This window comes from Lagenorhynchus albirostris, chromosome 10 (assembly GCF_949774975.1).
Source record: "Lagenorhynchus albirostris chromosome 10, mLagAlb1.1, whole genome shotgun sequence".
Taxonomy (NCBI): domain Eukaryota; kingdom Metazoa; phylum Chordata; class Mammalia; order Artiodactyla; family Delphinidae; genus Lagenorhynchus; species Lagenorhynchus albirostris.
The window spans coordinates 31,781,771-31,802,103 of record NC_083104.1 but is presented as its reverse complement, the minus strand read 5'-3'; the positions used below and the strand labels follow the sequence as shown (position 1 = coordinate 31,802,103).

The 20,333-nt window shown below is 37.9% G+C and overlaps 1 protein-coding gene across 3 annotated transcripts; it reads right to left on the bottom strand.

Annotated features, from left to right (window-relative positions):
• Positions 1-314: 314 nt before the first annotated feature.
• Positions 315-19,618, bottom strand: ARF4 (ADP ribosylation factor 4). 3 transcript variants are annotated; one of them, XM_060161546.1, is made up of 7 exons: positions 19,229-19,618; positions 12,067-12,198; positions 11,582-11,664; positions 11,027-11,136; positions 4,804-4,875; positions 3,097-3,222; positions 315-1,271 (listed from the first exon to the last, which is right to left on the bottom strand). In XM_060161546.1, exons 2-7 carry the CDS (start codon positions 12,141-12,143, stop codon positions 1,185-1,187), a joined length of 555 nt encoding a protein of 184 aa, XP_060017529.1. In that variant the 5' UTR covers positions 12,144-12,198; positions 19,229-19,618; the 3' UTR covers positions 315-1,184. The 3 variants fall into 3 exon arrangements, with proteins under 3 accessions (XP_060017529.1, XP_060017530.1, XP_060017531.1); XM_060161547.1 differs by lacking the exon at positions 19,229-19,618 and adding an exon at positions 18,881-18,962; XM_060161548.1 differs by lacking the exon at positions 12,067-12,198 and having other exon boundaries at positions 11,582-11,662; positions 19,229-19,610.
• Positions 19,619-20,333: the final 715 nt, after the last annotated feature.

The following is a 20,333-nucleotide window of genomic DNA, read 5'->3' as shown; positions in this document are numbered from 1 at the left end:
TTTAAACGAATGTTAGCTGTGAAACAAACACATGCATACATACTTTGGGAGCAGTTCATTTTATTACAGCTTTTTACTCTTGATCTGACTTTAGAAATGTACAGCATCAAAATGGTATTTTATCAAAGACGACTAAATTCTTGAAATTGCTCCTCACTCTGTTACACACAATAGCAACCCACATTTTATTTCCAATTCAAACAATAAATAAACTCACTGGGATCTTTATTATTGTTCACAGTATGTAATATATGCAAATCAACTAAGAAAAATCTATTTCAAACATCTTCAAGACTCAAGAAAAACAAACACCATTACATGTTTTATCATTTTATTAGGAATAATTCCAAATGGGTTATGAAGAAAACTTATTGAGTCTGATGAGTTTTCCAAAACTCTTAATGAAGACATGTTCACCAACAAACAATAAAACATCAGCAGAACTATCATATACTGGGCCAAGAGTCAGGCTGATACCAAAAGCAACATGCAACATAAAAAAGATATAATATAAAGGAAGACAATCTGCTGAGTATTAAAAATCATCTCAATATGAACTCTTTGCAACTAGCACAGAACTAATTAGCTATCAAATCCAAACCACACCAAGGTAAGCTTGGCCGATGGAAGCCAGGAGTTAATAATGGGAGGGAAATATAAGTTCCTCAGTGCAAAAGATCTGAATAGTGTTTTGGAGCATTTCCCTGGCTGGTACAAGCAGTATTAAAAAATCTTTTTTGGCAAGGGAGAAAAATAAATACAAATGGAATGCTACATTTTTTAAATCAGCAGACTGTCCCAGGAATGATAAACGTATCAGTAAAGTAGCAAGGGGATAACTTTAAAACATTATTTGTTGTGGGCTCAAAAAAACATTCAAAATGGATTTATTTAAAGGTGTCACATTAGCTATGTCCAGGCATTTAGGCTTAAGGGAAGTAAAATTAAAAGAGGACAGTTTTTTTCCCCAAGTTAAGAGAATCTCTTTAAAACCAAGCATATTGCTAAATGGCAACATTATACTTGGTAAACAATAATTGGCAACAAAATAAGTTTAAACGCTGTAATATTCTGCCCAAACCAGTCCCACATATTGTTTAAAAACCAAGATGCAAACTAATTTTGTTGTAACAAGCCTAGACCAATTCTATCAAACATGTCCTTGGTTAGATATCCAGTTTCATTTAACGTTTTGAAAGCTCATTTGACAGCCAGTCAAGTCCCTCATACAGACCGGTTCCTTGTGTAGCACAAGTGGCTTGAACATACCACTGTAAAGAAAGGACAATAAGAAAACACTTGATTAATATAACCAGTGTTTAAAATTCCTTACTCAGAAAATTATTTTCCAGGGGTATTAGTGAGCAGGTGCCATAAATGTATAGAGAAAAAGGAAAAATACATAAAGCCACAGGAACTAAAGTTGTAAATGTGTTAAAAGTATATTTCACAAATGATTAATTTTGTATTTAATGATCTCAGTAACTGTATAGATTAGAACTGTTCTCCCACCTCTTGCTTCTCACAAAACTCCTCTCATATCTAAAGCTACTACTACCCATTCATTACATTTAACCAACTACTACTTAATCTGAAAAGAAAATTCATGGGAAGATTAGTAACTAATAAACTACCCACCTGGTCCTTATGATGCTCTTGTTTCCCACAAAACTAAGTTCAGAGTAGAAGAGGCAAAATTTTGAAAGAGTAGGGATTATTGATATTTTAGAGGCAAGCTTTTTCGGGAGTTTCACTATCTTTAGTCTCATGTACCCCCACAAGTTCCAATCTTTAAAATGTTTATGAATATTATCTTCAGTAACTGTATGAAATGCCATGAAAAGTTTCAAATACCAAGAAAAAGACCTAGAAAGCAATTTAATTACCTTTTAGGGATGGTTTATTAATTTTCTTTACTGACCAGTTTTATTTTGCCTTAAAATAAAGACCTTGCTTTAATGTTGCAAAGTCACTTCAAGTCTACCATATGCTGCCAATTATTACTTTAATACCAAGGACCCCAATAACCTAGAAGGCTGGGAAAAAGGCATGAATTCATATCCTCACAGCAAGGAAAATTGCATCATTTACAGTCTGTCTTATTTAAATTGGGCTGGGACATCTTAAACAGTGTATACAGTTATTGCCACACCACAGTTTCACCTTGTTGACAAGTTAATGAAAAACTACTGTAAGGCACAAACCGTAATAATAGTTTGTGATATCATCTTTATAAATAAAACAATATATTGTATTTCGCCAATATTTAAACCACTGATCTCAAATGGTAAAGCTATTGGAGAGCAAGTAGATATTTTTTATAATTTTAAACTCAAAACTTGTTTAACATCATAATTACAGGTCCCTCCACAAGCTCTTAGTGCTACCACACACACAGTACAAAATATTATCTAAAATATGGCTGCTATGGCTTCCCTGGTGGTGCAGTGGTTGAGAGTCCACCCGCCGATGCAGGGGACATGGGTTCGTGCCCCGGTCCGGGAAGATCCCACGTGCCGCGGAGTGGCTGGGACCGTGAGCCATGGCCACTGAGCCTGCGCGTCCGGAGCCTGTGCTCCGCAACGGGAGAGGCCACAACAGTGAGGGGCCCACGTACCACAAAAAAATAAAAAATAAAAAATGTTAACGAAAGTCAAACGAAATAAAGATATTTAAAACCTTTGGATCCTTAAAGGATATATATTAAAAAGTTTAAGAATGGAGAAGATATCAACGTACTTTAAAGTTGAATACAACATTTACAAAGGTTTGAAATAAAGCCTGAAAGGGCTCATTTTTATATAAGCAAGAGTCTCTTACTGTAGTGTTTTCTGTTTTTTGCTTTTGGCTGTGCTGCCAGGCATGCGGGATCTTAGTTCCCCAACCAGGGATCGAACCCGTGTCCCCTGCATCGGCAGGCGGACTCTAAACCACTGCGCCACCAGGGAAGCCCTCCTGTAGTTTTTTAAATGATGTGCTCATCATCTATTTCAAAGGGGACAATTAACTAATAAATGTTTAAACTAAATATCAGCTTAAACAATTATGCTAATAATCTAATAGTCAGGAGATTAATATGAAACTCCAAAAACTTACTGTTCTGTTACGAAGAGACTGAAGACCTAATTTATCTGTCATTTCACTAATGGCCATAGCATTCGGCAAATCCTGTTTGTTTGCAAAAAGCAGCAACACAGCATCTCGCAGCTCATCTTCCTGAAGCTGAAAATAAAGACATTAACAACTACCAAACTGGAATCCAATTATTGTAACAAACTAAGTAAAACAGGCTTCCTACGTATGTACATCATTTATTCAACATTAAATACATTATCAAACATCAAATCAATAATCATACACCTTCAAGTAAAGCAAAACTATTTTCCAAGTCAATCATCCTATACTCCGTTAAGGTAAATCATTCATTCAGTCTTGATGATAATCCATGGAGGGTCAGGATTGGCAAGGACCAGAAACACACATGGGAATAAACATTTATGGCAGGATCTTATGGTACTCAGTAGTAAACATACTTAGACGATGATTCTTTTTGGACTTTTATCCTTTCCAGCCAGTTGGATCCAATGACAGTGGGAAAACAATACAGTGATTAGGGCATTAGTAGTATCATGTAAAATACAAGAATTATACCAAGAGCAGAAGCCGGTGGGAATGAAATACTGATATATGACACAACACTTGGAAACTTATGCTAAGTGAAAAGAAACAAAAAGTTTAAAAAGGTAACAAAAGACCACATATTTTATGCAGGTAGGGTAGAATGGGGGAAGGAATGGGGAACAAATGCTAATAGTTATAGGATTTCTTTTTGGAGGTGATGAAAATGTTCTAAAATTCAATTGTGGTAATGATTGTACAATTTTGTATACCAGAAACCACTGACTTGTACATTTCAAATGAGTGAAGTTATGGTATGTGAACTATATCTCAATAAAGCGGTTTACAAAATAAAAAAAAGAGTAGAAGGGGTAATAGTTAACTGAGACAAAAAAAGCACCAGTTACACACATACTGGCACAATGGTTTTACAAACTGCACTCCAGTCTTAGGAGCACTGAATGAGAATATTTCAGTAAATATTTTACACCTACAAGTCTGAAACCATGACAACGCTCCTCTAGCAAAGTTCCTCAACAATTTTCCCCCTCAGGATTTTTAACAGTATGAACATATGAAAACATTTATCCAATATTTGGCAAGGCCAAAATGCCACCATCAACCAAAATGCCACATGCCTTAGGTGGAATTCTTTTACCATGGTTGCTATTATGTAACATTTTGAAGTATATTTTATAGGTACAGTATAGAGAAAACTGAACCCAATGACCTTGGGAACAAGGGATTTGAACCAGGATTCCTAGGTCACAAAAGCTTCAAAACTGGAGATTTTATAACTAGAAAATAAAAGACCGGACTAAAGTAAAAATCCTCAACCAGAGATATGCATCAAAATCACCCATGGAGCATTCTACAAACAAACTGGGCCTTCCTCCCAACTTACTGAAGTAACTGCTCATCCATGAGTTGTTTTAAAAGCTCTACAGGAGATTTTTATTTGCAGTCTTAAGAACTTGTGATAATATATAGTTTTTCAAGGTTCTTTCTAGCTCTAAAAAGTTGATTTATGTAATCAAATTACAGTAATTTGTACCGACCAATTTGTACAGTAATTTGTACAGTAATTTGTACTGTAATTACAGTAAAATGTACCGACCACTAACACCACCACTATCACCCAGAAAAACATATCTTGGAAATGATAAATTTAAAAACTATTCTCACCATTTTCTGCAGCTCTTCTGCTCCTTCCTGAATTCTTTCACGATCATTGCTATCTACCACAAAAATAAGACCCTGAAATAAATTAAAAGTTAAATTTAAAGCACACACTAAATATGAAACCTAAGTACACAGGCAGCAAAACCACATCAAGAGTTAATAACATGTTAGGAAGAAAGTCTCCTTACAAAAAAAAAAAAAAAGGAAAAGACAGGGCATTACAGATTTGAGCACTATTTGTTATTTTAACTTATCAATGTTATTTCCAAAAGAAAATCTACCTCTTAACAACTGATCACTTTTTTCAACTATGCTAAGAAGAATAAATTCTATACCTTTCCCCTACCTTTGCACATTTAAATGCAGGTAAGTAGAAGTAACAAAATGGCCACAAAGTGGGCACAAAAGGAAAAACAACAATCCACAGATCCTAAGGATTCATGAATTTACTAATTGAATTACCTTATTCAAAAGCATGCACAAAATGAAACTAAAAAAAGAAGCGGAAGGAGTGCACTACAGTAGCTTTTATATAGTTCATCAGGAAAAGAGAGTCTTGCTCTAGAATGCTGCCTGCCAGCTCTAGAATCAGGAGAAGAAAGTCTTCAGCAAAATATATCAAGAAAAATTCAAGGCTGACTTGATCGAATAAGAAATTCTTAACAAAAAGGAAGGTAGTAACCATTCTTAAAGATATTCAAATATTAGAATTTTATACTACAAAAGAAGTGGAATTGGGAAGGAATTAATTGAATTAAGACTCTTCCAAAAACTTTCAAATGGGAAAGTATAAAATTTTCAGTTAGAGAGAGACAGGGCAGATGAATTTTATAGCTTTGTTAAAATCTATTCCTATTACACTATAGTATATTCTTTAGTATATACACTAAAGTATTATTTTCCCCACAACCCTGACCCCTAAAGTATTTTTAATCATTTGTCACTTTATCATAAACTGTGTTGTACCACTACTGATTTGTGTAAGTCACCAGATTAAATCCACTGAGGGATTAATCCCCTCAGTATTACCATAGTACTGAGCTTGCCAGGGTACTTAATAATTATTTTAGGCTACGGTCATTAAATGACATAATTTTTTTTGGTCTAAAAAACTTGAAACCCATTTCCTTTATCTCTGCAGGAAATCTTAATTTTTAAACATCCTACCCTTTGAAAAAAATTTTGGTGCTCTCAGAGCTAGTATGGCATAGTGGGAAGATACCAAATTCAATGCTTATTAGTTATATAAATTACCTAATCCTTGAACATGCCTCCTCTTCTATAAAATAAAATACCACCAATTTTTTAAGCCTATTTTTAAACATAATCATAGAGGTATAAAAGAATGACGCATTGTCCTTGGCATATCACGGGCATTTAGTAAATGTCTCCTCCTTTTCCTCCCATCCCCAAAACCACTCTTATTTAGAACCTACTTCTCTAGAAGAGGTAATGCCTCTAAAAGGGATCTAATTTCATCTAGACTACTAACAATCCGTTTTTATCGTTTTAAGATGCAAATAACACTGTCAGTTCCAAAGTAACATTACTGAGAGGGAGGATTATTTGAGAAATTCTAAGTTATTCACTTCCTGGGACAGCACAATCAAGAGTCTACATAGAAAAGCTAGGATTCTAAAGATAGCTGCTCTAAGAAAAGATTACTTAAAAGGCCAAATATTTAGAACAGGAAAATAATTTTAATTATATAATGAGGTAAGAGGAATTTACTACAATAAACACTGTGTCCTGAATTGCTAATAAAAGTTAGAAGCATGGTGAAATGGAATAATTAGTTTCTTTTAAATTTTACAGCTAAAAGAACTGATCATGAGTGCTGCAAAAGACAGCTTTAATAGCTTAGCTGTGATTACATCCGGCAACCTTGATGTAAAGCTTTCTCCGGCAGCCTTGAAGTCCCTAGGAAGTACTTGGATTTCTGTGGGGTTTTAAGATTTTTTTTAATTTGGACCATTTTTAAAGCCTTTATTGAATTTGTTACAATATTGCTTCTGTTTTACGTTTTGGTTCCTTGGCCATGAGGCATATGGGATCTTAGCTCCCTGACCAGGGAATGAACCCACACCCCCTGTATTGGAAGGCAAAGTCTTAACCACTGGACCGCCAGGGAAGTCCCAGAAGTACTTGGACTTTTGATTCTAAGGTGGTCCACAGAGGCCAGGAATGGGTCTAATTGCAAGTCAAAGTAAATTAAAAAGCATTCTAAACAAGTCTAGGGATAAGAGCAGTGTTACCCTTGGTCAAGAATTAAAGGCTTAAAAATAAAAACATGGAAACAACCTATATGCCCATCGACAGATGAATGGATAAAGATGCAGTGCATATATACGATGGAATATTACTCAGCCATAAAAAAGAATGAAATAATGCCATCTGCAGCAACATGGACAGACCTAGAGATTATCATACTAAGCGAAGTCAGAAAGACTAAAACAAATACCATATGATATCACTTATATGTGGAATCTAAAATACGACACAAATGAACATATCTACAAAACAGAAACAGACTCACAGACATAGAGAACAGACTTGTGGTTGCCAAGAGGGAGGAGGAATGTGGGAGGGAAGGATTGGGAGTTGGGATTAGCAGATGCAAACTAGTATACATAGGATGGATAAACAACAAGGTCCTACTGTATAGCACAGGGAACTATACTCAATGTCCTGTGATAAACCATAATGGAAAAGAATATGAAAAACAATACATGTATGTATAACTGAGTCACTGTGCTGTACAGCAGAAATTAACACACTGTAAATCAACTATACTTCAATAAAATTTTTAAAAATAAAATAAAAAGAATTACAGGCTTAGGATTAGCAGTTTTACTTCATACCTAAATGTATTTAAAAAGCGTGTTCCCTAAGTGAAATGCCTATGACTTACTTTAAAATAATCCAAATGGTGAAATACATTATAAAGGAGTACTGATTAAAGAATACTGGCCATATCCTAATAATTGAAGTTGGGTAATATCATAGATATGTGGGCGCTTATTATGCTATTCTCTACATTTGTATACATTCAAATATTTCCATAGTAAAGTTTTTAAAAGCATGTAACTCATATCAAAACATCTTTCCTAACCACAGCTTTGTTAATGAACAGAAACATTTTAATTTTTAAATAAAAAAGTATGCCTCTTACTTAACATGACATGCTACTTAAACCTGGTTGTTCCCGCCACTCACCTAGGGTATTCACTGCCACCCGGTGGCAATAAACGTCACTTGTCTACAATGTTATAAAAGCTGGAGATCAAGAAAGACATCTGTACATCTTAAACATATGAAGTGCTTCTAACCTCATACATTATTTTAAAAAAATTTTATCAATTCCAGTAGTAAACAAAAAATGATGAGAAACCTCTCGTGGTAGAAAACACCGGAGGTGGGAACTACTTGAATAAAAAATGTAAAACAAGAACCAGCTCTCCACTCTTAATTAAGTCATTCCAAGCTTCAGTTTCCTCTTATATAAGAGTTAGACAACCACAGTAGTTCTCAAGAGGGAGCAATTTTGTCCCCAGGAAATATTTTGCAATATGTGGAGATATTTTTGGTTGTTGCAACTGGATTGGGTGGGGGAGACTACTGCTGGCAACTAGTGTGTAAAGGCCAAGAATGCTGCTAAGCATCCTACAATGCAAAGGAGAGCCCTCCCCTCACTCAATGACAACGAATTAACCAGTCTGAAATGTCAACACTGCTGCTGTTGAAAAACCCTGTACTAGATAGAGCCTTGCTATTCAAAGTAAGGTTCCAAACCAGCAACATCAGCACCACCACCTGAGAACTTGCTAGACATGAAGAATCTCAGGCCTTACTCAGCCAGGTCCCACTGAATTGATCTGTATTTTAACAAATACCCAGGTGATTCATATGCAGATTAACATCTGAGAAACACTACTGATGTCTAGTTTATATCCCCAGAGATTCTTTTTTTTTTAACATCTTTATTGGAGTATAATTGCTTTACAATGGTGTGTTAGTTTCTGCTTTATAACAAAGTGAATGTTATACATATGTTCCCATATCTCTTCCCTCTTGCCTCTCCCTCCCTCCCACCCTCCCTATCCCACCCCTCCAGGCAGTCACAAAGCACCTAGCTGATATCCCTGTGCTATGCAGCTGCTTCCCACTAGCTATCTACTTATGTATATATGTCCATGTGTATATATGTCCATGCCTCTCTCTCGCTTTGTCACAGCTCACTCTTCCCCCTCGCATATCCTCAAGTCCGTTCTCCAGTAGGTCTGTGTCTTTATTCCTGTCTTACCCCTAGGTTCTTCATGACATTTTTTTTTCTTAAATTCCATAAATATGTGTTAGCATACGGTATTTGTCTTTCTCTTTCTGACTTACTTCACTCTGTATGACAGACTCTAGGTCTATCCACCTCATTACAAATAGCTCAATTTCATTTCTTTTTATGGCTGAGTAATATTCCATTGTATATATATGCCACATCTTTATCCATTCATCCGATGATGGGCACTTAGGTTGTTTCCATCTCAGGGCTATTGTAAATAGAGCTGCAATGAACCTTTTGGTACATGACTCTTTTTGAATTATGGTTTTCTCAGGGTGTATGCCCAGTAGTGGGATTGCTGGGTCATATGGTAGTTCTATTTGTAGTTTTTTAAGGAACCTCCATACTGTTCTCCATAGTGGCTGTACCAATTCACATTCCCACCAGGAGTTCAGGAGTGTTCCCTTTTCTCCACACCCTCTCCAGCATTTATTGTTTGTCGAATTTTTGATGATGGCCATTCTGACTGGTGTGAGATGATATCTCATTGTAGTTTTGATTTGCATTTCCCTAATGATTAATGATGTTGAGCATTCTTTCATGTGTTTGTTGGCAGTCTGTATATCTTCTTTGGAGAAATGTCTATTTAGGTCTTCTGCCCATTTTTGGATTGGGTTGTTTGTTTCTTTGTTATTGAGCTGCATGAGCTGCTTGTAAATTTTGGAAATTAATCCTTTGTCAGTTGCTTCATTTGCAAATATTTTCTCCCATTCTGAGGGTTGTCTTTTGGTCTTGTTTATGGCTTCCTTTGCTGTGCAAAAGCTCTGAAGTTTCATTAGGTCCCATTTGTTTATTTTTGTTTTTATTTCCATTTCTCTAGGAGGTGGGTCAAAAAGGATCTTGCTGTGATTTATGTCATAGAGTGTTCTGCCTATGTTTTCCTCTAAGAGTTTGATAGTGTCTGGCCTTACATTTAGGTCTTTAATCCATTTTGAACTTATTTTTGTGTATGGTGTTAGGGAGTGATCTAATCTCATACTTTTACATGTACCTGTCCAGTTTTCCCAGCACCACTTATTGAAGAGGCTGTCCTTTCTCCACTGTACATTCCTGCCTCCTTTATCAAAGACAAGGTGACCATATGTGCGTGGGTTTATCTCTGGGCTTTCTATCCTGTTCCATTGATCTATCTTTCTGTTTTTGTGCCAGTACCATACTGTCTTGATTACTGTAGCTTTGTAGTATAGTCTGAAGTCAGGGAGCCTGATTCCTCCAGCTCCGTTTTTCGTTCTCAAGATTGCTTTGGCTATTCGGGGTCTTTTGTGTTTCCCCAGAGATTCTGATTCAAGTGGTCAGGTGTTATGATCAGGGCTTTGGGATTTTTAAAACTCCCCAGGTAATTTTAATGTGCAGTCAAATTTGAGAATTCCTGCTCTACAGAATCACTAAGGTCTCTACCATGCCAGCATTATACATACTACATGATAATATAAAAATCATGTACAAATCAACAGAGCAGATTTACCTTAATATATTTTTTCTTAATGTATTTTAATAAAGTAAACACTTAACTGGGTTAAATGAAGGGCTATTAATTGTATTACATTCATTTAAAACTACAATGACAGAAAGTTATACAGATCTTACTTCCTAAACTAAGAATGAAACCAATAGAACTACTGAAGAAACATCTAATTCAACCCTGAGAACCACCCCACCTCATCTTCCAAATATTACTACGATAATTATGTAACTCTTCCACCCTAAGTTATTTAGCCTACAAAGGCATGAATGAGAGAGTCCACTGAAGAACATGGAAGTAGTGATAAGAAGAATGCCAACTCACGGAGTAAACACCAATATCCAAGTAAACAGTATATATTAACATAAACTTTGGAACATGAAACATATAAATAAAAGTTATAAAAATGTATAGCATTCCTAACTTACCTGGGTATTTTGGAAGTAATGCCTCCAGAGAGGCCTAATTTTATCTTGACCACCAACATCCCATACTGTGAAACAAATGTTCTTATATTCTACTGTTTCCACATTAAAACCTATAGAGAAAAAAGAAAAAAAAGTTTGCTGCGCACAATGTCATTCAGAAAATAAATCCCTTTATTGTGGAATTCTCCCAGAATTGCTTTTTTTTAAAGTCCTAATAGATAATCAACAAACGTAAAAGCCCAAGACAGTTACAATTGATGGCTATATGTCATTGCATATTTGTCCAAACCCAAAGAATGTAGGACAACCCTAAGGTATATGGACTTGGGGTGATTACGATGTGTCAATGTAGGTTCATCTACTGAGTGATGCTGACAATGGAGGAGGCTATGCACGTGCTGGGGGAGTGGATATATGGGAAATCTCTGCAGTTTCAATTTTTCTGTGAACCAAAAACTACTCTGAAAAAAAAAATAGTCAGAATTAAACTATATTCTATTTTACTTTATAATACATTATTATGATATAAATTAAAATCACTGTAAACTTTCTTACCAATGGTAGGAATGGTGGTGACTATCTCTCCTAACTTCAGTTTATACAGAATGGTGGTCTTGCCAGCAGCATCCAACCCAACTAGAAAAAGACATTTCAGATTTTAAATCTAGACCAAAAGCACACATTAAGAAACAATTTTACAACAAATTTTTATTTTGAAAGCAAAAGCTGACTGGTCAAGGCACAAATGAGTTAGAAATGAAATCGCCTCATTTCTGATTCCCAAAGGCAACACCTCCTACAAAAGGCTTTCCATTTTTCTTTCTAGACCTAGAGAGACAGCACAAGGTCTAATCTCAAGATCTGCTTTGCCACACAATAGTTGAATGGCTTTAAACAAATCACTTTGGGAAAGAGGCCAGAGAAATCAGCTATAAAATAAGGGGACTAGATCAAGTAATCTAAGATCTCTTCCAATTCAAGTCCTCATTAATTCTATGAACTACTACCATTTTTAATAACACAAATTATAGGGCTTCCCTGGTGGCGCAGTGGTTGAGAGTCCGCCTGCCGATGCAGGGGACACGGGTTCGTGCCCTGGTCCGGGAAGATCCCACATGCTGCGGAGCGGCTGGGCCTGTGAGCCATGGCCGCTGAGCCTGCGTGTCCGGAGCCTGTGCTCCGCAACGGGAGAGGCCACAACAGTGAGAGGCCCGCGTACCGCAAAAAAAACAAAAAAAAAACACAAATTATAAGTTGAATCAGAGAACACATAAAAACAAATTAAGAACTATCTTTAAGATTCAAAAACTCAATTTCCTTTAATATAACAAGCAAATTCTAGGTAAAAGGTCTTGATGCTAGGGGAAAAAATATATATGTAAGAAAGGAAGATGAGGCCAATTTTACCCCTACCTAAATCCATTTCAACATCACATGTGCAGAAATGATAACAAAAGACTGGTTAATTTGGGTTGTAAAGAAGGCCTTGTCATATTCATCTCCAATATAATGTCTAAATTCTTAAAATAATTCCTTTGAGGCAGGCAGATATAAGTAGGGAGGAATGTACTTGTTTCCAAAACAAAAAAAATCCATACTACAACAAGAAGGTATAGAAGAGGGTGAAAAGCAAATTAAATGTTTAAGTATGAATCTCTGAAAAGCTGCATATTCTACATTGTTTGTTAAAGCCTTCATAAATGGAAGGTCAATATCTAAAAACCTCACTGAATATTATTGGTCTAAGGATATCACATTTGGCCACCTAGATTAACACTATCACAGATTTTGAAATCAATTCAACCGAGTATTGATTTAAGCAAGGATAGTTTTTCGTGTTTCTTTGTTTGTTTTTTAAGGATAGTTTTGTTGTTGTTGTTTAGTATTTATATCAGAGCATGACTTAGCACAGGAAACCCTTGCTTAAAAAAAAAAAAGATCTCCCTGGAGACTCAGGCATTTTATGCTTTCTTACTCCTCTATCCTCTGATCAAACTCTGTTCCCCACTTCTTCATACTGAGATTGTTTATTCTGTCCAAAATACTATGACACTTCCTAGTCAGAACGAGTAGCCCCCTCACTCACGGGCATAAGAAAAACCAACTGTTAACAGGAACTGTTTTATGTTTTAACTACAGAACAGAAGAGCAAACATATCAGAAAACATAATTTTAAAAATATACAAAGAAACAAAAGCAGCTACCTTAGAGTTTGGCATCTTTAATAAAAATATAGAAAATGAGGAGGTGAACAACAGGATATTTTCATTGTTAGAAAAAGCTAAGTCCCTTAGAGCCTAAGTCCTCCTCAGGAGATTTTGAACAAATTTTAAAATAAAGCAAAATTCACCTTTAGCTAAGTCCAAATGCCATTAGCCCAGGTAGGAAGAACTGAAACTGAAATAATGATTACAAAAAACACTTGTGTTAAGTTTTGAGAACTAAGGTACACACCAGTCCTCACTGGTGGTCCAACTTGACCTCAGACCTTAGTTTAAAAAAAACGTAGGGCTTCCCTGGTGGCGCAGTGGTTAAGAATCCGCCTGCCAATGCAGGGGACAGAGGTTTGAGCCCTGGTCTAGGAAGAGCCCACATGCCGCGGAGCAACTGAGCCCCTGCACCACAACTACTTAGCCTGCGAGTCACAACCACTGAAGCCCGCATTCCACAAGAGAAGCCACCACCATGAGAAGCCAGCGCACCGCAACAAAGAGCAGCCCCCGCTCGCCGCAACTAGAGAAAGCCCGTGAGCAGCAACGAAGACCCAACGTAGCCATAAATATATAAATAAATAAATTAAATAGTGTTGTATAAATGCAAACCAGAAGGTTTTTTTAAAGGTATTTCTATTGTGAGATTTAAGATGCACAAATTAATGTATATCATCACTCATTATATAGTTCCTCACTCAAAAATATGTTGGTCTAACAATTCTGTGCCCATTTAGTGATTTCTTAAGTATGTATTTCCTTACTGTTGCAATATTTGGCAATGAAATTTCTCCACAAAATGAAACTATAACCAATTCTCAACTAGCCAAGATAAGACTCTAATCTGTACAGTCCAGTAACGTCCTCCCCTCCCTCTCACCCTCATAAACAAGTCACTGTTTTGAAAGATATACTGGAATTACTTGTTCTCCTTGACTGGACCTGCACTTTAACCAGAGTGTTAAAAGCAGCAAAACTTTCCCCAAAATCTTTGCCAATCATTAAAAAGTATGTCTACCAAATTAAGGCAGCAAGAAATACTTATATTTTAAGTTTTAAAATTAGATTCCAATTATCTCAACTTGGAGAAACAACCAAACGCAGAAAAGAAAACGACTGAGAATAAAAAAGTATATTTTCAGTTAAGTTTCAGTTAGGATATTTTTCTTCATGTTTTATCTCTCAAATTTTCTACAAGGAAGCTTGAAAAAAACTTCATAATTTTTCAATAATTAAAAATTGAGTGCTTATTGTGTTCCAAACACAATACTAGGTGATTCCATACATTTTGTAATTTAATTCTCACAATAACTCTCCATTTTTCAGATGCAAAATCTGAGATTCAGAAACATCCCCAGAATCACAGGAGTAGTAAAACAGATTTTAAAACCCTAGGTCTTTTGGAGAAATTAGATACATATATAGCTGTGGGAATGGAAAATGGTGTAGCTGCTTTGAAAAAGTTTGTCAGTTCCTCAATATGTTAAACATAGTTAACAACGACCCAACAACCCTATTCCTAGCTTATCTACCCAAGAAAATTAAAAACATATGCCCACACAAAAACTTTTCATGAATGTTCACAGCAGCATAATTCATAAGAACCAAAAAGTGGAAACAACTACATTTCCATCAACTGATGAATGATAAACAAAATGTGGAATATATCCATACAACAGAATTACTATTCAGCCGTAAAAAGGAATGAAGTACTGATACATGTTATAATATGGATGAATCGTGAAAACACGCTAAGTGAAAGAAGCCAGACACTAAAGGCCACATATTGTATGATTCTGTTATATGAAATATCCTGAATAAACAAGCCCATAGAAACAGAAAGCAGAAGAGTGGTTGCAAGAGGGAGGGGTGAGGAGGGGAGTGACTGCTATCTTGTGTGGGGTTTCTTTCTGGGCTGATGAAAATGTTCTAGAATTAAGACAGTGGTGGGAGTTCCCTGGTAGCCTAGTGGTTAGGATTACGGGCTTTCACTGCCCCGTGGTCCAGGTAGATCCCCAGTCCCGCAAGCTGTGCGGTACCGGGGAGGGGGACAGTGGTAATGGTTACACAACTTTATGAATATACTAAAAACCACTGAACTGTACACTTTTAAGGAATAGTATGTGAATTACATCTCAATTTTTTTTTTAATTAAAAAGAAACAATCCTAAGTCTGATGCCAGAGCTCTCAAATAGTATTCATATATTGCCATCCTGCCCTTAGGGTTTTTTGGTGGACACACACTATCTTAATATTTTATCTAATTCCTCAGAGGTTTGACCATCAAAACTGAAATTGAGGCTACCAGATGTACAGAAAAACTATAATGACCTTGAGTTTTGCTTTTACCTAACAGGTCAGGAGTATCAGCACTTTCATCAATGTGTTAATTAACAGCAAATTATCAGCCTCTGATAGTCATACTTTATAATAATGCAGGAGGGTACACCTAAGGGTGGTTGTATCAACTTCTAATGGCATGAAGCTAAGGATTTTTGCCTTTTCTACTGTTTACCTATATCACATAACTAATCAGAAGACACGCCCCCCCCTTTTTTAAAGGCTGGCAATTATGTTTTCAACTAATGACCTAAGAAGATGGTCATAATAAACTAAGTCAAAAGGACTACAATTTTGGAGAAACAAAAACCTCCTCTTAAAGGCTGAGAGTAAATATAACAAATATTAAAAGTGGAATGGTGGAATGATAAGAAATTATCACTTTATTGTTTTTCATGTTTTCTAAATTTAACAATAAGGACATTATTTTTAGAATCAGGACCAAAAATTTAAAATTAAATAGTAAATGTATTTATAAAATATGCTAGGAAAAAAGTATGAGACACCACTCACTTTAAAATATTGTTAGTATTTTTCAAATTGGGAAAAGATCCTTTCCTCCAAAACCTCTCTGGTCCCAAAAAGCCACTGTCACATGAAAGACAACACAAAACTACATTGGTATGTATTAGCAATCTTTTCGAAAGCAATACTTTCTCAGCTTTTCAACGGGCAAGAACTTGCAAGTTCAAAGAGAGGAGAATTAGTATTTCCTCTACAGAACATATTGTTTCAAATATAAACAAAATTTGGGCAGTCATTTACCAAAATTACATCTCACCACAGATATGGAGATCAGACTTAAAACAGGATAATGACGGACTACATGAGAAATCTAAGGTGAAAACTGGTCATCTTTGAATTTAAGCTCAATAATATCATTTACAAGATTTTTTTCTGTAAAACTACAAAATTTCTGTCAATCTATAGTTTAAGTGATGTTACATTTGATACATTGTGTTGATTTTAAATTTTTTTTTTTTTTTTGCGGTACGCGGGCCTCTCACTGTTGTGTCCTCTCCGGTTAAGGAGCACAGGCTCCGGAAGCGCAGGCTCAGCGGCCATGGCTCAGGGGCCTAGCCTCTCCGCGGCATGTGGGATCTTCCAGGACCGGGTCACGAACCCGTGTCCCCTACATCGGCAGGCGGACTCTCAACCACTGCGCCACCAGGGAAGCCCGATTTTAAATTTTTTAATTAGGGAATTCCCTGGCGGTCCAGTGGTTAAGACTCCATGCTTCCAACACAAGGGACGTGGGTTCCACCCCTGGTCGGGGAACTAAGATCCCGCATGCCTCACAGCACGGTCAAAAAGAAAAAAAATTTTTAATTAGTTAACATAAGCTGCAACTTCAAACACCTTTTAAAATTACTTTAACTTTTAGGAAAGTGTGTACAAATAAAATTTAAAACTTCTCCAACAGTAATTTGGCAAACCAGATTCAATAGCTAACTGCTATCTTTCAACAACATTTTAAAATGGTCACTGACTCAAGAAAGCATGAATTTTACTAAGCCATATAAAGGAAAAGGAAGAACACATGCCTGTCAAAGAAAATTAATATGGAAAAAACAATCATTAATTGGTAATTCTAAACTAGGATAGGGGCAGACACATTAAGAGTGATCTATTATATATGCTATCACTCATAAAGCTAGATATAAAAATCTAAGAATGATCAAACCCCCAAATCACCTATTTCACTATCCATACACATATTCTCCATAAGGTTATACTTCCTTTGATGAGCTACCATAAAAGGTGACCTTGTGACTAACCTGTTTTTAATCAAGGAAACCTAATTATCCTAAGTTAAAGTGCAAAACAAGAACAGCAAACCTGAGTAATAAAACATTTAACATGAATGAATAATTTCAAATCATGACTTCTATTCCCTGCACAAATGCACAAAGTTACTTTTCTTCTTCCATTTTCTATCAATCATTTCTGGGGAGTAAAGGAGAGAAATGCTTCCCTAATATAGTAAATATATGAAAGTGCTTATAGCGTATATAATTCTACCTTTCTTCTCCCTCTGAAACTGTCAGCCGTCACAAAAAACTAGTGAAATGAGAAACAACAATTTACAAAAAATCTTAAGTAAAATACTACACATTACATTTCAAATATAACACACTACACTTCCAGGAACAGAACCACGTACTAGCTAATCTCTTTAAGGAACAGGCTGGAAATCATTTAGCACAGTCCAAAGTTCTCCCAGTGACTTCAGATCCTTTTTTAGACGGTCGATTTTCAGGCACTTTTAAAGAGTAAATAATATGTTTACCCTGCTAAAATAATTCTTTTTCATAATTGAAACCTGACAAACTTTGAAAGAGAAAACATTTTCATTTATCTTTGTGAATGAATTATCAACAATTGTTTCATGGATTGTGAATAAGCTGCAATAAGAGGAAAGTGAAAAAAGAACCAAATGTGCACACCCTTTATCTTCACATACCTTGAAATACTACTGAACCTTGCTTTGGGAAACTTTCAAATAAAACCTCCCCCACTGCACTTCTCTAGAAAACATGCTAATGAACCAACAAAATTCAATGTTTAAAGTTAGCGAGGCTAATTATAGCATTATTTAGGTCCATGGAGCTTAGCTGTGATGTAAAGACTACTCACAGTACTATGAGGGAGGCATTGCTTACATCACTCAAGTGACAAGCCCCTTCTCCCTCAGCAGAGCGAAAAACCGACCCTAAAAAGCAATTTTTAAAAAGCCCATTTTCCATAAGAATTTTTAAAAAACACCCTTGTAATTACTGCTTAACAAGGCCTCCCTAAAGTTATGCGTCAAGATGTTCACTTACTGAAAATCTGTCACCGGCTTAAAAGAATTAGTTTCTAAGCCTTTTTTTTTTTCATTAAACTTTAGCCAGCTGTATAAAAACTGCATAGTTTTAAAAGCAAAGGGAGTAAACCAAATATATTTAGCCCTTGAGAGTGGCCAAACGAAACATTCATGATAAACTCAGTTTTCCGGAACATTAATAAGGAAAAGAAAAAAAATATGAGGCGGAATCCTGAGCGAAGCAAAGTTTAGCGAAGTGAGCGCTGAGGACTCCGGACTCTACTGAAACCGTGGGTGCTCCCCTGCCACCGCACTGGGCCCGGTCACTTCCTGCCCCGGCCGGCTCCGGGCTCTCGGCGACCGCTCGCTCACACACCATTGGAGTGTGCAGAGTGTGTACACGGGGCAGAAAAGGGGAGGAGGAAGGCTGGAATCGCTCGGCCTCCCTCCCGACCGTTGCCCACACCCGGGGAAGAAGGGAGCCAGATCGCACTCACAGAATGGGCCTCGCCAGTGTCTTTCGGGTTCGGCAAGATCCGACAGTTCGCTACTCTCACATCTCCGCCAAACTGTGTCGGGCTTTCAATAAGACCACGAAGAGAAAGCCAAACCCAGAGGAGGAAACCTTGCCCGCGGCCCCGTTCCAGCCTCTTCGACAGATCTCGGGCGACCGCCCACCCTTCGCCCCATTGTTCCCCCTTAAGAATTCCTCCCGACCCCCAGCCCGCCGCCCCTCCCCCACCACAGCTGACGGGGGGTAAAAAAACAGGCCCCGAGGCCGCCCCAAGCGTAGAGACTCGGCCGCCCCACCAGGGCCTGGCCTCTTCCCTCGGGCCCTGACTCACCCATCAAAATGCGCATCTGCTTCTTGCCGAAGAGACGGGAGAAGAGAGAGGAGATGGTGAGGCCCATGGCGGTAGTGGCACTTGCGATGGGCAGAAGCAGAAGGGGTTTGGCGCGACCCCGAGCCTTCTTTCACGCTCCCGGCAAACTCAGGGAGGAAAGAGGAGCTGAGGGCCGCAGGGACGGCTCGCCAGCCGATGTGTAGGACGGAGCTCCCCTCCGGGAAGGAATTAGCGGGGTGATGACCTGCTTGACGACTGGCGGGGCTGCTCCGGCTCTGGCGTTAAATCTTCGGCTATGCCACGTCACGCGGCAGCCGCGGCGACTCCGGCAGCGGCCCGGCCCCTCCAACGCGGACAGAATCGCGTCACCGTCGCCCCATCCCCCTGCGCTTCCGGCGCTGCCCGAACCAGTGCGCCTGCGCACCAGGGGAATTGGCCATCTTCGCTGACTTGCGCCGCTGGCCGGCGTCACCCCCCCGGACGTGGCTCCTGGAGTTGGGCGAGGCCAGTCAGCCCCTGTGTAAAGGGCGACGGACACGGTCCCACACTGCCTCGCTTCATCACGTCCAATCAGACTCAAGGAGGGACGTTTCTGCGCAGAGAAATGCATCCTGGCGGTTGTATTCCTTGCTTCCGGAAAGGCGGGCTGTGCATTATGGGTTCGGTAGTGAACCTCCGTTCTTTCCGCCTCTTCAAGGGAACGCGCGTAGGGGATTTCCTGCTCTACGAAGGTACGCGGTTCACGCACGGGACCACACACTTGCCCTAATGGAGGGGTGAAAACGGGCCCTGCTTTCCCAAGAGATAACTTGTTAAAAGCTGACGTGCAGGGGCAGAGGCTGTAGCAACCCCATATGAAGCTAGGCCTAAACACCTCGGTCCCCACGCCAGGTTATACTGAAGATCCCTAATCCTTTGTCAGAACAAGAGAACTCCGAGACATTTTCGTCGACTATTGAAGCTTTTTAAGAGAAGCCAACGGGGAAGGCTTTTCTTGTATCTCTTCTCTCCCAGAAGAAGCATGGAAGATTTATTCCCGATGTTAAGAAAGTGGAAAGCCTCCTCACTTAAAAAATATTTACGATCTTAGTGTTTTCCTGACTAC

Excerpts from the sequence above, each read along its gene's own strand:
- ARF4 (XM_060161546.1), bottom strand. The coding sequence starts at position 12,143 with ATGTGGGATCTTCCCGGACCAGGGCACGAACCCGTGTCCCCTGCATCG. Across the intron at positions 11,665-12,066 it reads CTCTCAACCACTGCGCCACC|AGTTGGGTTGGATGCTGCTG; the intron begins AGGGAAGCCCTA and ends ATGTCTTTTTCT. Across the intron at positions 1,272-3,096 it reads AGTCTCTTCGTAACAGAACA|TGGTATGTTCAAGCCACTTG; the intron begins GTAAGTTTTTGG and ends CTTTCTTTACAG.